Source organism: Oncorhynchus tshawytscha, linkage group LG06, assembly GCF_018296145.1.
Source record: "Oncorhynchus tshawytscha isolate Ot180627B linkage group LG06, Otsh_v2.0, whole genome shotgun sequence".
Taxonomy (NCBI): Eukaryota; Metazoa; Chordata; class Actinopteri; order Salmoniformes; family Salmonidae; genus Oncorhynchus; species Oncorhynchus tshawytscha.
Window position 1 is genome coordinate 50,499,900 of NC_056434.1, and position 22,798 is coordinate 50,522,697.

The following is a 22,798-nucleotide window of genomic DNA, read 5'->3' on the forward strand; positions in this document are numbered from 1 at the left end:
CATTATTACATTGTGGTATGTTATGGTATTTGTTGGACATAATAATGCCCAATCAAGTGAAGTAGTCTCATGCATATGGAACAAACCCCGATGGCTAATTCAATACAGCCTAAATACATGGCCTGCCTAAATGTATTAGCGAATTAAATTATTGAGTTGGGCATGTTTGGCTCCTAAATTACAATTGGTTTACTCTACGCCATAAAAAATGGGCTGATACTTCAATGACTAAGAGGAAAAGAGGGACTGCCTCAGATATAGATCTTCGTGCATATTCCTCTGCCTCACACTTTTCGCGCGACTCGACGAAGGAGGGCTGACAAGAGCGCAGCGCGCACCGACTGTCCTCGGGAAGAACGAGGAGAGGCTGACTGCTTGATGGTCACTATGGATTTAAGTTCTCTGTAAACCTTCTCAGCAGGTTGGACCGGAGGCTTTTTATTTCATCCACTACAGGTATAAAGTTGCTGCTACATCTCTGTATCATGTTTTTCAGTTGGTATGGCTATGTGGCGATGTTGAAACAATGACAAGACTAGCCTAAGTCATTGTCACAGCAAACTGTTATTTTTCGTGTTTAAATGCATATTTCAAAATGATACATGTCAACTCAGTTTCTCACGCAGGACAATAACACCCTTTAATCTGCATGCGTAATAACGATGTAATTAACATACAAAACGAGACGTGTATCTATTTTTCGATTGTTTTGTGAATTGATACAATGGTGTAATTATGAGTGTGATATAAAATGCAAAGAATTAATTATTTACTTTCGTCTTTTGCATCTTTAACTTGAACTGTAAAGAGAGCTGGTTAACCTGCGGCGCTTTGCATCGGTCGGACTCCGCTAGATGAAAGGGATTTCAAGCAGAGAGAGCAGGGGAAAGTCGTTATATTTTTGAGTCTGAGCAAGCGTTAAAAAAGTTTTGTTATACAGACATGAAACTAAGCGTCAATATGTACCTGTACAAAATGTGAGTATATGATTTGGTATACAAACATTAGGCAATCCCATTGACCGTTTAAAATAAGAAGCTACAAAAGAAAAATAAGAAGCTACAAAAGCGCATTGTTAGGCAAGTCAGTTAAGAATACATTCTTATTTACAATGACGGCCTAAAACGGTCAAACCCTAACGACGCTGGGCCTATGGGACTCCCAATCACGGCCAGTTGTGATACAGCCTGGAATCGAACCAGGGGCTGTAGTGACACCTCTAGCACTGAAATGCAGTGCCTTAGTCCGCTGCGCCACTCAGGAGCAGAAACATCCACTCGTATCTTTCCTATTGTTTGGATGTGATTTAGTGACAGTCACGCTTGATTTATATTCTATGGTGTCAGGTGTACAAACTAATCCAGGAGTATGACGATCATGTTGTGAGAAAGTAGTTTCCCTGTCGCAAAAACCCTCACCTGTCTTTGTCAGTCAGGTCGGTGTGCACTGTGCAAGGCTGTCAGAAGGTCATATTGTCGATGCTGCATGTTCAATCATTACACACTGTAAGACTTTTCTGTAATTTCAACAGTTAAACACTGTAGAACATACAATAAAATACTTGACATGTTTTACAGAATTAAATTGCATTGCGTTATGGGTCAAATGCAGAAAAATACTTTTATTGGTAGCCTATTATTGGTAGCCTCTTGTGAAAATTACTTTAACACACTGCATTTCAAGGATGGGCCCTCTGATCAATTTCCACCATGGGTCTCAACTTACTGTTACAAGTTAGAATAGTAGAATACACAAGGTGCAATATGTAAACTTGGTTGTGGATCAGCAGTTCTTCTCTTGTTTTGTCAGTCACTGATAGTCAGTCAATTAGCCTATGTCAGCTAACATTTTTAGATAGGATTTTGATCTCCAAATGAGCTGAAATGTGTTGTACAATCTTCTCTCCGCCCCATGGCAAAATGTGTAGAATTGCAGAAAACTTGCTTTAAAACTGCAACATTTTCCCTACACCCCATGGCAAAATGTGTAGATTTGCACGAAATTGACTCCAAAACTAAGTTTTGGAAAACTAATCTCTACTGTCAAGAGGGGGGCCAATTTTTTTGTGTGCGATTGGGGACAGGGGCGGATATGGATATTAGCAATTGCGGCCCCTCATGATAAGTTCAGGTTTTTGGTGGCCCCCACCCCCATCAAAGATTCCCATCCTTGTATTGCTTTACAGTAATTGCTTATGTATACATACTGTAGACAAAAAATGGCAGTTTCAGGGGCCAACCTCATGCTGTCAGGTGAGACGCATTAAGCTCAGACCATTTTAGTAAATATCTTCTCGAAGCGGCGGTGAAGTGGACAAATATTTTCAGCACCTTCTGGGTACACTGTTAAAAGATCTTGTTGTTTTTACAGTATTATACAATACAACTAACATGTGATTTTAGGTGGAACTGGTAAATTGTACCTTAAATTCCAATGAAACATTGGTTTAACAGTATACATTTCTGTAAAGATCTACTGTATTTTAAATGGTACTATAATTACACCCGACAGAATACAGTACCCTACCGTATTTTTGGTGGGTGCATGGTATTGTTATTTCTGGCTCATGAACATATTCTGAGGTGTGCCTTGTAAGAGGCTACATGTGTTGCATATTCTGAGAGTGCTGTACCAATTTAACTGATGTGCGCTAGTAGTGTCCCAACAATGAAATGTGTATAGGGGGGATAGTAGAGGAGCAGCAACTTTCAAACCTATAATGGTTGAGTGTTTGCCATGCCCTTGGTCTGTTTTGTCCTGTAGTCATTGCAGGTTTGGAAGCATTCGTTAAGGACTCTAGAAGTACAAGTGATATTAAAGACCAAATATTAATATATACTGAGTGTACAAAACTTTAGGACCTGCGTTGCAGTTCTTGACACAATCCCATGCAATTACAGTAAAACTGTAAATTGCAAACCCAGCCCCCCCCCCCTCAATAAATTTCATCCATCCATTAATGAATTCATTAGTTCAATACAATTCCAGAAAAAAAGACTACAATAAGAGTATTAGTACCGTAAAACTGGTTTCGGTAACATGCTGTACTGTAAATTGACAGCATTATACTGGCATCAGAGTTGCCATCATATTACTATAACTGTATAACTGTATTAGACGCCACTATTTGTTTTACTGTAAAACATTATACAGCATCCCGGCTGTAAAGCAAATTACAGTATTTACCTGGCAACTCTGCTGCCAGTATAATGCTGTAAATTATGAGAGAAAAGTTTTACAGTGCAGCCTATCAAGTTCGTATTGTAGGTAGTGGCTATCCACACGGTAAGTGAGAGACTTGAGTAACTTGTAACTGATAAATGTGTTTGGTTTATCATGTAAGACAACAAGACTGATTTCATTTTGGTTTGGTTTGCACTAGTTCTTCTTGTCAATATTTACTGTACAATTGGACTAATATGTGCTCACACATGACACATTTTCTTAAACTCAAGGGCTCCCTTCAAATTGAAAGTGTCATTAGGTCTGGGCCCTATGTGCTGTCAATGTGCATGTGATACATTTTGGTTTGGTTACATTGGGATTGTTTCTAAAGTCCAGTCCAATTACTTAAGCATGCACTCCTGTGTCTTAATCACAACAAATTCATAAGATATTGTACGAATTGGAACATCATTTATAACATATCACACAAATTGGAAAATTCGCATCAGATCAAAATCAAATCAAATGTGATTTATTGGTCGAATACACATATTTAGCAGATATTATCGCAGGTGTACTGAAATGCTTATGTTTCTGCTTATGTTTCTAGCTCCAAATGTGCAGTAATACCTGACAATACAAAACAATACACGGAAATCCCAAAAAGAAAAAGAAAGGAATTAAGAAATATATAAATGTTTTGAACGAGCAATGTCAGAATCCGGAATATAAATATAATGTGCATGTATATAATGGTGTGTATACACATTATGGACAGTATATGAATAGAAAAGATGTGTACAGCCATAGTTACAGTTGAAGTCGGAAGTTTACATACACTTGGGTTGGAGTCATTAAAACTATTTTTTTCAACCACTCCACACATTTCTTGTAAACAAGCTATAGTTTTGACAAGTCGGTTAGGAAATCTACTTTGTGCATGAGACAAGTAATTTTCCCAATAATTGTTTACAGACAGATTATTTCACTTATAATTCACTGTATCCCAATTCCAGTGGGTCAGAAGTTTACATACACTAAGTTGACTGTGCTTTTAAACAGCTTGGAAAATTCCAGAAAATGATGTCATGGCTTTAGAAGTGTCTGATAGGCTAATTGACATAATTTGAGTCAATTAGAGGTGTACCTGTGGATGTATTTCAAGGCCTACCTTCAAACTCAGCGCGTCTTTGGTTGACATCATGGGTAAATCAAAAGAAATCAGCCAAGACCTTAGAAAAAAACTGTAGACCTCCACAAGTCTGGTTCATCCTTGGGAGCAATTTCCAAACGCCTGAAGGTACCACGTTCATCTGAACAAACAATAGCACGCAAGTATAAACACCATGGGACCACGCAGCCGTCATACCGCTCAGGAAGGAGGCGCATTCTGTCTCCTAGAGATGAACGTACTTTGGTGTGAAAAGTGCAAATCAATCTCAGAACAACAGCAAAGGACCTTGTAAAGATGCTGGAGGAAACAGGTACAAAAGTATCTATATCCACTGTAAAATGCGTCCTATATCGACATAACCTGAAAGGCTGCTCAGCAAAGAAGAAGACTGCTCCAAAACTGCCATAAAAAGCCAGACTACAGTTTACAACTGCACATCGGGACTAATATCATACTTTTTGGAAAAATGCCCTCTGGCCTGATGAAACAAAAATAGAACTGTTTGGCCATAATGACAATCGTTATGTTTGGAGGAAAAAGGGTGAGGCTTGCAAACTGAAGAACACCATCCCAACCGTGAAGCATGGGGGTGGCAACATCATGTTGTGGGGGTGCTTTGCTGCAGGAGGGACTGGTGCACTTCACAAAATAGATGGCATCATGAGGCAAGAAAATGATGTGGATATATTGAAGCAACATCTCAAGACATCAGTCAGGAAGTTAAAGCTTGGTTGCAAATGGGTCTTCCAAATTAACAATGACCCCAAGCATACTTCCAAAGTTGTGGCAAAATGGTGTGATAAAGTGCGTCTCGGTGAGAGGTGTAGGAGTCAGGCGCAGGAGAGCAGGGATTTTCTTGGAGAAGCGTGTTTAATGTAGAGATCTGTACACATAGTCCACCAATACAAAATTGGCCCAGATGAATGTCCAAACAACGCGCTCGAAGGAAAACAAACTCGTGTCAGTACACGGAGGAACAACCACAGTTCCGACACTACATACACATACGTCAATGCGAAAACAATAAACCGCATAGAATACTGAACGCTAATACTCACAAGCTTAATCCTGCACGAATTACGGCAGGTAACAGGTGCCCTATATTCCCACAGAAATCAAAGCAATTGAAACCAGGTGTGAAAAGGAACACAGACAAAACAACCAGAAAAAGAAAAAGGGATCGGTAGCGGCTAGTAGACCAGCGATGCCGAGCGCCGAGCGCCGCCCGAACAGGGAGAGGAGTTACCTTCGGTAGAAGTCGTGACAAATGGCTTAAGGACAACAAAGTCAAGGTATTGGAGTGGCCATCACAAAGCCCTGACCTCAATCCTATAGAAAATGTGTACGCAGAACTGAAAACGCGTGTGCGAGCAAGGAGGCCTACAAACCTGACTCAGTTACACCAGCTCTGTCAGGAGGAATGGGTCAAAATTCACCCAACTTTTATTGTGGGAAGCTTGTGGAAGGCTACCTGAAATATTTGACCCAAGTTAAACTATTTAAAGGCAATGCTGCTACCAAATACTAACTGAGTGTATGTAAACTTCTGACCCACTGGGAATGTGATGAAATAAGTAAAAGCTTAAATAAATCATTCTCTCTTACTACTGCAATTTCACATTCTTAAAATAAAGTGGTGATCCTAACTGACCTAAGACAGGTACATTTTACTAAGATTACATGTCAGGACTTGTGAAAAACTGAGTTTAAATGTATTTGGCTAAGGTGTCTGTAAACTTCTGACTTCGACTGTATATAGGATGATCCTTGACTGGAATACAGTAAATACATATGAAGTAGGTAAAACAGTAGGTAAACATTATTAAACTGAGTGTTCAATGACTACAGTATGTACATAGGGCAGCAATTTCTTAGGTGCAGGGTCAGGTACCGGGTGGTTAGTAACAGTGACTATTGTTCAGGGCAGTGTACTGGGCGGAGGCCGGCTAGTGGTGACTATTTAACAGTCCGATGGCCTGGAGCTAGAAAGTTCGTTTTTCAGTCTCTCGGTCTCAGCTTTGTGGAGCCTGTACTGTCTCCACTTACAAGATGGTAGCGGGATGAACAGGCCATGGCTCTGGTGGTTGAGGTCCTTGATGATCTTCTTGGCCTTTCTGTGACACCGGGTGCTGTAGATGTCCTGGAGGGCAGACAGTGTGCCCCCGGTGATGTGTTGGGCTGACAGTACCACCCTCTTGAGAGCCCTGTAGCTGTGGACGGTGCAGTTGTCATACCAGGCGCTCTCAATCTTGCATCTGTAGAAGTTTGTGAGGGTCAAATGGAATTTGTTCAGCCTGCTGAGGTCTTCTTCACCACATTCTTGCTTAGTGAAGTTTTTCATCCTCTCCATTGCAGCCCCGTTGATGTGGATGGAGGCGTGCTCCTTCTGCTGTCTCCTCAAGTCCCTCACATCCTCCCTGTAGGCTGTTTAGTTGTTGTTGTTAATCAGGCCTACCACTGTTGTGTCATCTGCAAACTTGATGATTGAGTTGGAGACATGCTTGGCCACACAGTCCTGGGTCAACAGGCAGTACAGGAGGGGGCTGAGCATTCACCCTTGTGGAGCCCCTGTGTTGAGGATCAGCATAGCGGAGGTGTTGTTGCCTACCTTCACCACCTGGGTTTGGCCCGTCAGGAAATCCAGGACTTAGCGAGCTTGGTGTTAGGGTCCAGGGCAGCGAGCTTAGTGATGAGCTTGGAGGGCACTATGGTGTTGAAGGCTAAGCTGTGGTCAATTAACAGCATTCTTACATAGGTATTGCTCTTTTCCAAGATGGGATAGGGCAGTGTGCAGTGTGATGGCAATTGCATCATCCATGGATCTGTTGGGGCGGCATGCAAATTGTACTGAATCTAGGGTGATATCATATAAATTGCTAAATTTGTAACATATCATGTGAAATGGATGACCTACAACTGGATGACACAGTAAACAAAAAACAGGGACCCGTTTTGGCTCGTGAGCACCACTTTCAAAACTACTGTTTGAAATGAGACATAGGTTAGAGACTGCATCGTTAACTCAATATCTGCTTTGTAATTACTATGTGTGTACACACATCACATACTAGTTTAACTGTAGGGCCCCTGGAACCTGCAATGTCATCAGCTCAGGGTCTCCAGAAAGATTCGCTGCTACACCACCCATCTACTTCCTGCCTTGGGGACCGTCATGTGGCAGATGCTTTTTGGGATGTGGGATGAAATGCAGTGACCGCGTAGTGTCAACACACTGTGGTCACGTTCACTTTGCTCGGTTGTCTTATGACCTATGGTGTCCCATCAAATCAATCAATCGGTCAATCAAATGTATAAAACCCTTTTTGCGTCAGCAGTTGTCACAAAGTGCTTTTTACAGTAACATAGACCACAACATACTTCTAGAAGGAAGACCTGGAGAGGAACCAGGCTCTTCTGGCTGCACCAGTTTGAGATGAAGGGGTAGGCTACACTGAGTATGTTTACATGCACAGGAATAATTTGATATAAAACTGATTATGGCAGCAGGCATATTATGCAATAGTCATGTAAACACCTTACTCTGCTTATGTTAATTGAAGTAAGTGTGCGCCGACTTAAGCGCCTTGTTTTCTGGGGAGCCATTCAAATTATTAGGACATGTCAACACCTTAATTGGCGTTTCAGCTCTGTATCTGATCTGCTCATGTTCTACCCCCAGCCGAGTGAGTCTCTGTCTTTAGCGCTAGCGAACTGAGTTCGGAACGACTGAATGTATGTGTCTTAGAAATACGAACTTCATATTTCCGAACTCAGAATCAAATATACTTCCCAAAAATAACATGGTCGGGGGCCTCCCGAGAGGCGCAGGTGAGCGTAATGATGATGGCAGGAGTGCAACATAGTGTTTTGCAACAAAAACCCATTTTAATACACATCTAAAAACTATGAATGAAACATCTGAGAACAGTAATATTTTACACACAAAAGAAGGTACCGATGACCAATCATTTCTGATTTTAAAAAACACAAATGTGAAAAATTTGTGGATATAGCGTTTTGGAACTCTTAATATGTTTGTCAAACTGGAAGAGTCACGAGCATTGACCTCGAAACTGATTAGGCGTTTGGCTCTCAGTCAACACCTGCTTTACTAACGAAAATATATGCATAAAACATATTTGATTACCCCAATAGCCCATGATGTCATCATCTCTGGTCCTATATTGATCCTATACTTCCTCTTCCATTGTCTTATAGGGACTGGGATGGAGCTAGATACACACTTTGAGTAGGGTTTGGTGTTGGATTACAATTTGTGGTGGAAGGATAACCTGATTCTGTGTCTAGTACCGTGTGTGTCTAGAGAGATTGTTGTGATCCGTTGACTTTGCAAGGTTGTTCTAATTGGAGTAGCATCGGGTCTGGTCTGGGAGATCTAACAGTGCACCTCCGTTGAGAGTCTACTGATTTATGCTGAATAAGCATGTTTTTTGTTCAAAAAAAAAAAAAGTATAAACTTTTCTCTGTCTATGAATAACTTAGTGTCAAACATTTTCAAAGCAGGTCAAAGAGAACTCTGGCAATCTTTTAGGACTTTTCTTTTAGGACTGGGATTTCAAACTTTACTTTCGAGTTGAGTGTTTCCGTTTGAGTTGACGAGATACTGCAGTTCTTAGAGTTTTAGAGTTCAAGAGGAACAGAATGGATGAGAATGGGACTGGATACAACAACAAAGGAAATGTTAAGAATGAACGATGACAATGAATTTACACATTTTATTAGTACGAATATTTGTCCGTGTCGTCCATTGTTCATTTAAAGTCATGTTTAATATGTTTAAGATATAACCTATAACATCATGACATTATCATAACAAAACCAGCATTTAGCAATATTTAACCATTTATCAAGTTCACTTGGATACAATCTATAGGACTTTAGATGTGTGGGTGTGTTTGTGGACCCATTATGTTTATCATTAGATCTCCTTTATTCTGATTTGTATATGTAATATTAAATGCATTTAATTTTCATCAGGTTATTGAACACAAATTGTGAATTCACAGTACTTTGGTTTCTCTTTTATTCAACATTTTTTGTAGTATCCTGTGTAGAAAGATTGACCTATGGTCAACTTGATATTAATTGAAGTGTAGCTTGTCCAAATTCCACAGAGACCATTCTAATATTAGAACGAGAGGAAGTTATTTTTTTTCCTTTTTCTTTTCCTCTTCATTCTTTAAAAAAAAAAAAAACAATGATTCCCACGGAGACTCCTTCTAATCCTCGGGTCTGCTTATTTAAACTGCCAAACACACAACTGGGTGGAAGCCCAATGTTTTGAAGCTAACAGATAATTCATGTTGCAGAGAAGTGAGCCCTGAGTCAGAGATAGTCAGGGACTTGATGGAGACCAGCTGGACAGTAGCTTATGTTAGTGAAGATGCACGCACATCTTCCCTTTGAATTGAGGAAAAGCACCATCCGGGTGAGGTTCAACAGAGTCCAAGGAGCAATTCACATAGTGCAGTATGTCTGAAAAATAAACAACGCTCAGCTGCAAACTCTCAGATGTCATCTGAGTCGGACCCTGGCCTGCCTGGGCAGCTAGCGGGAGATTGAGAGGGATGATTTCACAGATATAAATGTTGCTTTTGGATGCTTTAGTTATGGATGACCATGAAAAACAAACAATAGCACTTTACACTTTTATAAGCGTTTTGTTATTGCATAGATTATTAAGCAAATGAATTACACAAGGGGGATGAAAAATCTTTTGATATTTGATATTATTTAGCCAGTATGTCCTTATTTGATATTATTTAGCCAGTATGTCCTTATTTGATATCATTTAGCCAGTATGCCCTTATTTGATATTATTTAGCCAGTATATCCTTATTTGATATTATTTAGCCAGTATGTCCTTATTTGATATTATTTAGCCAGTATATCCTTATTTGATATTATTTAGCCAGTATGTCCTTATTTGATATTATTTGCCAGTATGTCCTTATTTGATATGCATGCACATCCAGTTAGAGTTAGAACAATTGATTTAATTGTCATTCCGCAATGATATAACAATACAAAATAAAGATTTTTAAAAACCACATTGTGGACCACCCCAAATTGAGTTTAAAACACATCCATGAGCTAGATCATTTCTGTGATATGGCCCACTATATGTCCAGTACATCTACTGCTTGCTGTCAGTGTTGCACGTGATAACTCACAGTTGTAACTTTGAAACATGGCCTGAACTAGATGGAAACATGCATAAAGAGTACCTGAAGGTATGCTCCTACAATTTTAGCACCGGAAACATATCATGGACACATACTCTACATTATATGAGCCTATACATTTGAACTCACATAGGCCTATATTATAGCCTACAGAAAAGCTTATTCATCATCTATGGTACTTTACAACCAACCCAGAATGTATGTGTTGAGACTTGAGAGGTGCACCTTGCTGTTTGTCTCCCCAGGTAAAGCCCACCTGACCCAGGACACGGACCCGTCAGGAGAGCCCCAAGAGACTGGCCAGCAGTCTGGGGAAGCCATGGAGAAGAATGAGAGGTCCACCCCCATCCCTGGCAAAGAGAAAGAGGTGGATATCATCAACATCAAGGGCATCGAGGACATAGGCTATGTCCAGCCGGATTCCATAGTAAGCCACCTTTACTTATCAGCAACTGGCAAATCACAGTCCACAGCACATAGTAGCTAGCACATAGCAACATCGGATTCCTGGAAAGAACATCCAGCACAGTAAAGCTAGTGTTGACAGTGTCGAACACCCTTGCAAGACTAATTGGTTGCTTTTCCCGATGATAAGTTTAGATGACAGTGGTACCTCATTCCTGTATTATTTGTTTCCTTTTGTATAGATGGCCTTTTTATTAACTGACTTTATTTGTCAATTGCTGTACACTATATATACAAAACCATGGGGACACCCCTTCAAATTAGTGGGGGATTCGGCTATTTCAGCCACACCCTTTGCTGACAGGTGTACAAAATCGAGCACACAACCATGCAATCTCCATAGACAAACATTGGCGGTAGAATGGCGTTACTCAAGAGCTCAGTGACTTTCAACGTGCTACCGTCATAGGATGCCACCTTTTCAAACAAGTCAGTTCGTCAAATTTCTGCTCTGCTAGAGCTGCCCTGGTTTACTGTAAGTGCTGTTATTGTGAAGTGGAAATGTGTAGGAGCAACAATGGCTCAGCCACGAAGTGGTAGGCCATACAAGCTCACAGAATGGGACCGCTGAGTGTGGAAAAAACGTCTGTCCTCAGTTGCAACACTCACTACCGAGTTCCAAACTGCCTCTGGAAGCAACGTCAGCACAATAACTTTTCGGAGCTTCATGAAATGGGTTTGCATGGCCGAGCAGCCGCACACAAGCCTAAGATCACCATGCGCATTGCCAAGTGTCGGCTGGAGTGGTGCAAATCTCGCAGCCATTGGACTCTGGAGCAGTGGAAATGCGTTCTCTGGAGTGAGGAATCACCATCTGGCAGTCTGACAGACTAATCTGGGTATGGCGGATTCCAGGAGAACGCTTCCTGCCCCGATGCACAGTGCCAACTGTAAAGTGTGCTGGAGGAGGAATAATGGTTTGGGGCTGTTTCTCATGGTTCAGGCTATGCTCCTTAGTTCCAGTGAAGGGAAATCTTAACGCTACAGCATTCAATGAAATTCTAGATTATTCTGTGCTTCCAAATTTGTGGCAACAGTTTGGGGAAGGCCCTTTCCTGTTTCAGCATGGCAATGCCTCCGAGCACAAAGTGAGGTCCATACAGAAATGGTTGTTTGCTTTTGTCTTGATGGCCTTTTCATTAACTGACTTTATCTGTCAATTGTTGTAGGTCACAGATGTGCGTATGACAAGTCACGAGATGTCTGTCTTAGCTAAATAAATGATCTTAGTGTTACACATTTTTCTCCTCCGTCTGCACATGTCCCTCTCAACACTGTGACAAGAGTTTGGACTGGACTGACTGATACTGTATAATGTAAACCGATGTCTGCTATGTGTTGGATATTTTGGGTCTATGTAGACATGGAACAGTTCTGTAACAAGCCGTTTGGGAAATGCTGGCTGAAGAATTGAATGAAGGTTGAATTTACATTTGGAGATTTGCATTTATCCCTCTGGTGGCCGAGTTGACCCGTTTTAAGAAATGCCATTGGTTTCTGGAGAACAAATGTAATATCTTTAATAGGATGATGAGGAATTTCTTACAGGAAATATTCACTGCCACCTGTTGAGGTTAGCATAGGGGCTAACATGTGCCATATTATCTGATGGGACCAGCTACAATGTAGCGTTCTATCACGTGACACTACGTCGATGATTTTAATTGGCTGATGCTTAAACCATTTTCTAATGTGTTTAATGACCTCTTATTCAACACTGCGTATTTTGTGCCACATCTGAAGTGGTGATCCATCTCTGTGTTGCGATGAGAAATTATGTCACCGAGGACCCTCTCAGGGGAATGTTTGTACTGGTTGGGCAAAGGCCGTCGGAAAACATGTGGTGAAGCGGCATTTGCCACAGCACTTTTCAATCAGGTTTGCCTTATGATATGTCAACTTGCGAAGAATTTCTTTGTCCTTCACATCAGAGTGCTTTTGCAAGCTGTTTGCGTGTCTCATGCAAATCAGATTCACGGAAATCGCGGGTCGTGGGCGCTCTCCGCTTTCCTCCGGTATTTATTTAGCAACCATGATAACACATCACTCAGACAGACACAAGCAAAAAGTCTTCAATACATGTTGCAGCCTACACACCTAAACATTAGCGATCTTGCATGCTGTATATTGCATGGACAAAAGAAAACATTTCTGATCTGTAGGCTGCGTCCCTCTGGCCAGGGTAAACAAAGTGGTAACATTGTGTATTTATAGCCCGTTTGTGAGCGGGATCAAATTTGTTTTATATTAAAACTTGGGCTGGCTAGGCTACCTAGACTTTTTCAATCCAAAATGATGAACTGGAATGAATCAATAAACACAGTAGCTAACATAGAGCAGGACTGGGCGATGCAAACTTGCAGAACGCAAGCTCAGCCCTGTGAGTTTTATTGTCCAATCATGTTGCTTTCTCTGTGTCTGGGTAAAGGTACCACCTCTAGTCCTTCTTTAAAATATAATGCATATGAACAAGTACAAGGTTGCTGCAGTTTGACAGGGTTTTCATCCTCCCCAAGGCTTTTTTTAAACCAACCCGATTAGAAAAACTCTGGTCCCATCATAGCCTCATAGCCATATTAAACCTTTTGACAGCAGAATAATCGCATCATTACCGTATTAGTTTTAACTGGTTAGGTTCCAGAATTGTTTTTCTACCAAACCACCCTGGGACCTGTGGAATCACATCTGGGTTGGGCCAATGTTTACGTTCTAATCAAGCAATATGCCTTGAGGGGGTGTGGTATATGGCCAATATACCACGGCTATGGGCTGTTCTTAGGCAGACGCAATGCGGAGTGCCTGGATACAGCCCATAGCCATGCTAATATTGGCCATATATCCCTAACCTCCAAGGTGCTTATTGCTATTGTAAACTGGTTACCAGCGTAATTAGAGCAGTAAAAAGACATGTTTTGTCATATAGCCATTCAGGGCTTAAACCACCCAGTCTACATTTAAATGTATTGTGGCTTAACCTTGACCTCCAAATGATTAGCAGCCATTGAAATAATGCTGAATATCTGGTATGGCTTTTATATGTAATGAGGGATTGAGATAGGAGAGGGCACCTTGTCGCTTTCAGATCAAGGCTAATATTAGCTACTTGGCGTCTCAGACTCTTCTCAAGTAACAAGTAGTGGGTCTTGTAGCAGAGAGACGTTGGGCTTGTTCACCCCTGTGGACGGTGACAGCGAAAGCTGGAGAGAGAACGAGAGAGCGAGGGAAAGAGAGAGAGAGCTCTGTTTAATAGCAGTAGTCAGCGGTGGCGCTCGCCTAGTGATGGGAAGATGGCAGAAGAAACACCAGAGAGCTCAGGGACTTCACTGCTTCATAACTCAGCAGACACAGCTAGCAAGCCCAGGCACTTCTTAAAGGATGTGGTTTTTCATGGCAAATTTCAAGTGAGTGGAATGACGAAGATACAGCATGTGTGGATTTACATCACGTGTTAACGTACTAGTACTTCAGTAGAGACTGAGACAAACTATCTCAGGGGGACTGCTGCTTTGTCGTAGTTTGGTATTTGGTTTTTAGAGTGAAGATTCATTTGGCAGTTATTTCACTTTGCTTATGATTTGAAACTTTGATTTGCTGGAAAATAATACTGTAGGTGGAAGTCAGACGTATGATTGTTTTGTGGGAATGTAGTTTCCACTTCAACTTGGTCAAGTAATGAATACATTCATTTTGTCTGTTGTGAATCCATTTATAGTAACTGTTGTGCTAGGATTGTTTAATCTCAATATAGTTGAGAGATGGCTTGACCTGGTTTGACAGCTTGCAGAGAGAAAAGGATCACGTAGCCTAATTACAGAACAAGTATCTACCGTACACGTCTGACACTTTTTAATGTCTGTCTCGTTCCACATTACACAAGAAGCCCTGTGAAGACTTGTACCATACAAGAGAGGGGTGTGTGTGAAATGAGTGAAATGTATATATCCGATAACGTCATCACGCATCACTCTTTTTCAACTCCCTTATCATGTTGCGGTCTGTGACCATGTGTTTCCAGTTTTACACGTAACGTTCGGCTAGTAGCGAGTGGATCCTGAAACCTTCTCAACCAGTGGTACAAATGGAACAGTGTATTCAGTTCTCCTTGCCGTCGTGTGAGGGTAGAATGTGGAATTGTCAAATTAGGTCAAAATGATTGTGTATGTGGGGCGGGCCACAATCCACTTTTTAAATATTGTGATTAAAAATAGAGAATCAGTGGGGTCAGTCTGTGCTATTAAAATAGTTCGCAGGAATATTGGACAATATTATTCCAACTGATAAGTCACACAGTTTGAAGTATGTTGGTATGGTCAATGGGCTGGACACTGTGAACAGAAGCTTGTAGTTAGCTGGACCCAACCAATCCAGACCTCTCAAGACCATCAGTATATGCCTAGCATGTCGTCTTGTGTGCACCCAAACATCCAAACACCCACGTCTACACACACAAAAAACAATCATCAACCATTTTGGCACTCTTACCCGAAATAAAACAGTTCAAGTGTGTCTTGAAGGTGCCTCGTGCAACTGCCTTTAAATAGGTAAATAATACTATATTGATAGTGGCACACAGAATACCGGTATGTGCGGTTCTTCATCAGTCTACCAAAACAAATGTATTTTCTGTCTTTGAATAGTTACAGATGTTTGAGAGATGAGACTGTTGGATGTCTCCAACGATAATACCAACTATTGATACAATAGAAGGCCAGCAGATCAGGAATGAGTTTTGAAGTCAGCCAAACTTTCCTGGTCATATAAGCTTGATGTCCGATAGCAATTGTTGACTAGCCGATCCCTCTGAAAACTCCATGGAAATGTCCAACTCTGACCGGATCAAACATATGCGTATGTGATGAACCTAGTTAGAATTCTGACACCAAATATTCAGGTGGATGTCAGCAAACTTAGAAAGAGTAGAGAAATCACAGGGATTTGAATGATCTACTGTATAACAAAATGTTGTGATTGATGTTCAGCAAAGTTTGTACAATAAGAAATTATAATATCATACCTATAGATGCCATTCGTATAAATGAATGATATATCATAAAATAAAGAATCAGGTGTGTGTGAATCAGGTTTGGTTAATCGTTTGTATGCACGCATACATAGTAGCAACACTTTTGTTGGATGCAATTTTGTTTAATAACTTGTTGTTTACTGAATAATTCTCAATAGTGCTTGCCTTGCAAATCAGCATTCAGGTTCAAAGTGGTCACTTCTCCCAAGGGGAACCAGAAATCCACAGGAACCCCTTTGGGACTAGGTGACTCTCCCAACTTGACTCCTGTAGTCTAACTGGCTCACTGACCAGTCGAATGGCAAAAGCTTCACAGCACACACACATGAACATGGTTCAGGTAGGTAGCTAGTCCTCTCTAATGCACAGCCCTCCCCTCTCTAATGCACAGCCCTCTCCTCTCTCCCCAGCTCCTGAACTCCCTGACACCCGAGGAGAACACCCAATGCCAGCACGGCCTATACTTCCAGGATGGAGAGAGGCGTGTGGACTACATCCTCACCTACCACATCAAAAAGCCCAGCAGCTCCCGCTCTAACCGACAGTCCTCCCGCTTCACCGACAATGCCTTCACACGGAGCCTCCGCCGCGGGACGGCCAGGCTGGGACGACCCCCGCCCCCGCAGCCCAGAGGTGACCCGGAGGTGGCCTCTCAGGACCACAGCATGGACTACCACGAGGACGACAAGCGCTACCGCCGGGAAGAGTTTGAGGGCAACCTGAGGGATATGGGCCTGGAGCTGGAGAAGGATGAGGATGTGAGTTGCTTCTCTGTTCTGTTCTGTTCTTTTTTACAGCCTCAAACCCACCCGATATTATTAGCTACAGTGTATCACAAAAGTGAGTACACCCCTCACATTTCTGTAAATATTTGAGTATATCTTTTCATGTGACAACACTGAAGAAATGGCACTTTGCTACAATGTAAAGTAGTGAGTGTACAGCTTGTATAACAGTGTAAATTTGCTGTCCCCTCAAAATAACTCAACACACAGCCATTAATGTCTAAATCGCTGCCAACAAAAGTGAGTACACACCTAAGTGAAAATGTCCAAATTGGGCCCAATTAGTAATTTTCCCTCCCCGGTGTCATGAGACTCGTTAGTGTTACAAGGTCTCAGGTGTGAATGGGGAGCAGGTGTGTTAAATTTGGTGTCATCGCTCTCACACTCCCTCATACTGACTGGTCACTGGAAGTTCAACATGGCACCTCATGGCAAAGAACTCTCTGAGGATCTGAAAAAAAATCATTGTTGCTCTACAGAAAGATGGCCTGGGCTATAAGAAGATTGCCAAGACCCTGAAATTGAGCTGCAGCACGGTGGCCAAGATCATGGTCGACCAAAGACGTTGAGTGCACGTGCTCAGCGTCATATCCAGAGGTTGTCTTTGGGAAATAGACGTATGAGTGCTGCCAGCATTGCTGTAAAGGTTGAAGGGGTGGGACCATACGCCGTACACTGCATCAAATTGGTCTGCATGGCTGTCATCCCAGAAGGAAGCCTCTTCTAAAGATGATGCACAAGAAAGCCCGCAAACAGTTTGCTGAAGACAAGCAGACTAAGGACATGGATTACTGGAACCATGTCCTGTGGTCTGATGAGACCAAGATAAACTTATTTGGTTCAGATGGTGTCAAGCGTGTGTGGCGGCAACCAGGTGAGGAGTACAAAGACAAGTGTGTCTTGCCTCCAGTCAAGCATGGTGGTGGGAGTGTCATGGTCTGGGGCTGCATGAGTGCTGCCGGCACTGGGGAGCTACAGTTCATTGAGGGAACCATAAATGCCAACATGTACTGTGACATACTGAAGCAGAGCATGATCCCCTCCCTTCGGAGACTGGGCCGCAGGGCAGTATTCCAACATGATAACGACCCCAAACACCCCTCCAAGATGACCACTGCCTTGCTAAAGAAGCTGAGGGTCAAGGTGATGGACTGGCCAAGCATGTCTCCAGATCTAAACCCTATTGAGCATCTGTGGGGCATCCTCAAACGGAAGGTGGAGGAGTGCACCATCCACCAGCTCCGTGATGTCGTCATGGAGGAGTGGAAGAGGACTCCAGTGGCAACCTGTGAAGCTCTGGTGAGCTCCATGCCCAAGAGGGTTAAGGCAGTGCTGGAAAATGATGGTGGCCACCCAAAATATTGACACTGTGGGCCCAATTTGGAAATTTTCACTTAGGGGTGTACTCACTTTTGTTGCCAGCGGTTTAGACATTAATGGCTGTGTGTTGAGTTATTTTGAGGGGACAGCAAATTTACACTGTTATACAAGCTGTACACTCACTACTTTACATTGTAGCAAAGTGTAATTTCTTCAGTGTTGTTACATGAAAAGATATACTCAAATATTTACAAAAAATGTGATGGGTGTACTCACTTTTGTGATATACTGTATGTCTGGCCAGGTCTAGCATTAGCTAGTGTTAGCCGAGCGTTAGCTTAGGGAAGAGGGGAGAACATCACGTACAATACTGTTGCCCCTCTAGAGTTTTCCAGGAGGCTGGTGGATCAGGGTTATTTTTGTCCCCACCATGCAACATTACACAAAATATACATTGTAGTTTGGCACAGCACCAGCTGAAACCGGCCTATAGAAGGCTAGCTGGACTAGCAGGGGGGTGGGTTAACTGCGTCAACATGTCTGGCTGCTGTCATTGGTTTGTTTGTTGGATTTATTTAGAACCGCATCACAGAACCAACTTGCATCATCAGTCTGTTTTCTGAAGAGGGTTCTGTTTCTCACACCTGACAATGTTTGGCTGTCTTTGAAAATGCCATTATGGACTTCAAAATCCTTTCAACATTACATCAGTAATTTCAATGTAATCTTATTTTTCTTCATTCAAAGCCAATGCATTTTGAAATCAAAATCACTGATCAGGATCAAGAGATTCATCAAATCAACGTTTTGGACTAGAGAGTGAGAGTGAATGAAAAAGGGAAAACCCTGTGCACTTCTAGTGATAGCCTTCAGTATGCTTGTGGTGTGTTGACCAACTGTAATCTGTAATAGAGAGTAAGAAGGACATGAGGGTGAAGTCTCAGTAATCTGAGACTATCAAGTTGGTCCGAGTGCTGATGATGGCAAGATGACAGCTGCCATGGTGGATCTCTTTACCCAGACAGGGCAGGGCAGGGCAGGGGGCAGGACAGGGCAGGGCAGGGCAGGGCAGGGCAGGGCAGGGCAGGGCAGGGCAGGGCAGGGCAGGGCAGGGCAGGGCAGGACAGGGCAGGGCAGGACAGGGCAGGATAGGGATGGCCCAGTGGAAGGATCACACCATGCACTCCCATGCAGACAGACACACACACACACACACACACACTCCAGACAAGCACACACACACACACTCCAGACAAGCACACACACACACAACACACTCCAGACAAGCACACACACACACACACACTCCAGACAAGCACACACACACACACACACTCCAGACAAGCACACACACACACACACACTCCAGACAAGCACACACACACACACACTCCAGACAAGCAATGTGGCAATGCCAGCTAGAAGATAACACAGAATACCTTGACTGTACATACACTCTCGCACACTCTCACACACTCTCACACACTCTCACACTTACAATGGGCACATTTCTCACAAGCTTGATGTCCTATTGATATCATTAAAGTAAGTGTGTGAGAAAAAGAGACGTATGTCGTATGCCAAGTGTTTTTTGGGACTTTGTGACAGGCAGTGTACACGCGAGAATTGGTTCTGGGTGCCAAGATGAATTGTGATTCATCTATAAACCATCCTGTTATAATTTCCACTTTGTCCCCAAATTGCATTAAAGCCACCATTCTAGTACTGAAGCTTATTCCCTCATAGATACCGCTGTTATTACAACTGTTTGTGTTCTCTGTGGGGGAAAACATACTGAATAATCTCTTTCTTATCATGTTAGTGGAGTGGAGAGAAGGGAGTAATGTTTAGGTTTTTTATCGTTTCCTCTCATCGACCGTCCATTGTGGAGTTAGTTGATTAAAACAGGCGCCCTAAGTATTATAGATCATTAAAGTGCTGTTGACTTAAACTTATCTGTATATAGAAGACACTTAGTGGATCTAATACTGGGATGGGACTGCAGTGGGAAGGGAGGAAGCGGAGGTGGTAACGGGATGTGGAGGAGTGTGAATGTTTGAGACTGAAACAGTGATGGAAACTTCTGCTAGGAAACCCATTACCTAAATCTGACCACAACCGCTCCAGAATATTTCTCAGACTCCTTGAACGAGAATGCAGGGTAATATCTGGCAGCGCAAGACTACATAATACCTGATTGGACGTCTTTCAGATCCGCAAGCCTAAACTCATTACTTGTTGAAACATTTATTTCATGAAACATGAATTCCAAGATGGCGTAGCAGTCGGACGCGTGTTTGTCTTGTCCCTTGTAAATAGTCGAACTGAATATACTTTCATGCAACCTGCCTGACCCAATGTTGTAAGGATCTGCTATTTTTATACTCAGTTAGCCACTGCTAGTGGTCTTCTCCGTTAGCTCGGACACCAGCCAGCTTTAGCTCGGTCAATACCTGTCAGTCTGCACAGCGCAATATCAACCCAGAGCATATCGGACTGCTTTTCTCTACTACATCAATGGATTCCTGCCGCAAGCTCTGGACCATTACACAGGATCATCGCAGCTAGCTAGCTTCAACCAAGTGGCTATTTGCTGGCTAACACCTCTGTCCAGAAGCAAGCACCAGTTAGCCTTGAGCTAGTCTCAAGCTAGTCCTCATCTCCCAGCTAGCCGAAGAGGCATACCAGCTAATTCTTGGGCTACAATACCTCTTTTGCCAATTGGCCTGGACCCTTTATTGCCGACATGGAGCCCCGCCGATCCATTACGACTGGTCTGCCGATGTAATCGTCCAATGTGGTTTCAACAGGATTTTTCATTGCGATGTCGCCGAAGACCCATCTGCTATCCCCGGCCCGCTAGATTTCTGAACGCCGTGTCTCCCGCTCACCTAGCGTAGTAGCGACTATCATACGGCTCCCTGTCTCACCTATTGCTGTTCATAGGACCCTATGATCACTCGGCTACACATGCCTCTCCCTAATGTCAATATGCCTTATCTACTGCTGCTTCGGTTAGTTATTATTGTTTTATTTCACTGTAGGGCCCCCAGTCCCGCTCAACATGCCTTAGATAGCTCTTTTGTCCCACCCCACACATATGCGGAGACCTCACCTGCCTTAACTGGTGCCTCCAGAGACACAGCCTCTCTCATCGTCACTCAATGCCTAGGTTTACCTCCACTGTACTCACATCCTACCATGTCTGTACATTATGCCCTGAATATATTCTACCATGCCCAGAAACCTGCTCCTTTTATTCTCTGTTCCCTACCCACTAGATGACCAATTCTTATAGCCTTTAGCCGTACCCTTATCCTACTCCTCCTCTGTTCCTCTGGTGATGTAGAGGTTAACCCAGGCCCTGTAGCCCCCAGCACTACACTCATTCCCCAGGCGCTCTCATTTCTTGACTTCTGTAACCGTAAAAGCCTTGGTTTCATGCATGTTAACATCAGAAGCCTCCTCCCTAAGATTGTTTTATTTACTGCTTTAGCACACTCCGCCAACCCGGATGTCCTAGCCATGTCTGAATCCTGGATTAGGAAGGCCACCAATAATACTGAAATGTCCATCCCTAAATATAACATTTTCCGACAAGATAGAACTGCCAAAGGGGGCGGAGTTGCAATCTACTGCAGAGATAGCCTGCAGAGTTCTGTCATACTATCCAGGTCTATGCCCAAACAGTTTAAGCTTCTACTTTTGAAAATCCTTCCAAAAATAAGTCTCTCACTGTTGCCACTTGTTATAGAGAATAAGAGCACCTCATCCCAGCTGCCCACTCCACTGAGGCTAGGAAACACTGTCGCCACCGATAAATCTACGATAATTAGTTTTACTAGCATGTAAGAGCAGTTGGAGGCCACAGAAGGAGTGTTCTGGCCAACAGCTCTACACCCTCCGCAGCAACTTTCCCAAGCCCCCCCGGCTTCTCCTTCACCCAAATCCAGATAGCTGATGTTCTGAAAAAAAATCTGGATCCCTGCAAATCAGCTGGGCTAGACAATCTGGACCCTCTCTTTCTAAAATGATCCGCCAAAACTGTTGCAACCCCTATTACTAGCCTGTTTAACCTCTCTTTCATATTGTCTGAGATCCCCAAAGATTGGAAAGCTGCCGCGGTCATCCCCCTCTTCAAAGGGAGAGACACTCTAGACCCAAACTGTTGTAGACCTATATCCATCCTGCCGTGCCTTTCTAAAATCTTTGAAAGCCAAGTTAACAAACAGATCACCGACCATTTTGAATCCCACCGTACCTTCTCCACTATGCAATCTGGTTTCCGAGCTGGTCATGGATGCACCTCAGCCACGCTCAAGGTCCTAAACGATATCATAGCCGCCATCGATAAAAGACAGTACTGTGCAGCCGTCTTCATCGACCTGGCCAAGGCTTTTGACTCTGTCAATCACCACATTCTTATCGGCAGACTCAAATTTGACTTATTTGACTTCTCAAATGACTGCCTCGCCTGGTTCACCAACTACTTCTCAGAGTTCAGTGTGTCAAATCGGAGGGCCTGTCTCTATGGGGGTGCCACAGGGTTCAATTCTCGGGCCGACTTTTCCCGTTCAATTCTCGGGCCGACTTTTCTCTGTATATGTCAATGATGTCGCTCTTGCTGCTGGAGATTCTCTGATCCACCTCTACACGGACG

General features: G+C 42.9%; 1 protein-coding gene across 8 annotated transcripts in view; it reads left to right on the forward strand.

Moving 5' to 3' along the window:
• The first annotated feature begins 291 nt into the window (after positions 1-291).
• LOC112252674 (anoctamin-1) overlaps positions 292-22,798 on the forward strand; it is a 66,947-nt gene continuing 44,440 nt past the window's right edge. For 4 of the 8 annotated variants that reach the window (XM_024424120.2, XM_024424123.2, XM_042323344.1 and 1 more), the window contains exons 1-3: positions 292-456; positions 10,791-10,972; positions 16,444-16,791. In XM_024424120.2, the coding sequence (XP_024279888.2) occupies positions 10,865-10,972; positions 16,444-16,791 (456 nt within the window). In that variant the 5' untranslated portion in view covers positions 292-456; positions 10,791-10,864. Of the gene's footprint in view, positions 457-10,790; positions 10,973-14,193; positions 14,412-16,443; positions 16,792-22,798 lie in introns of those variants that run through there. The other 4 variants (XM_024424119.2, XM_024424122.2, XM_024424121.2 and 1 more) reach the window with 2 other exon arrangements.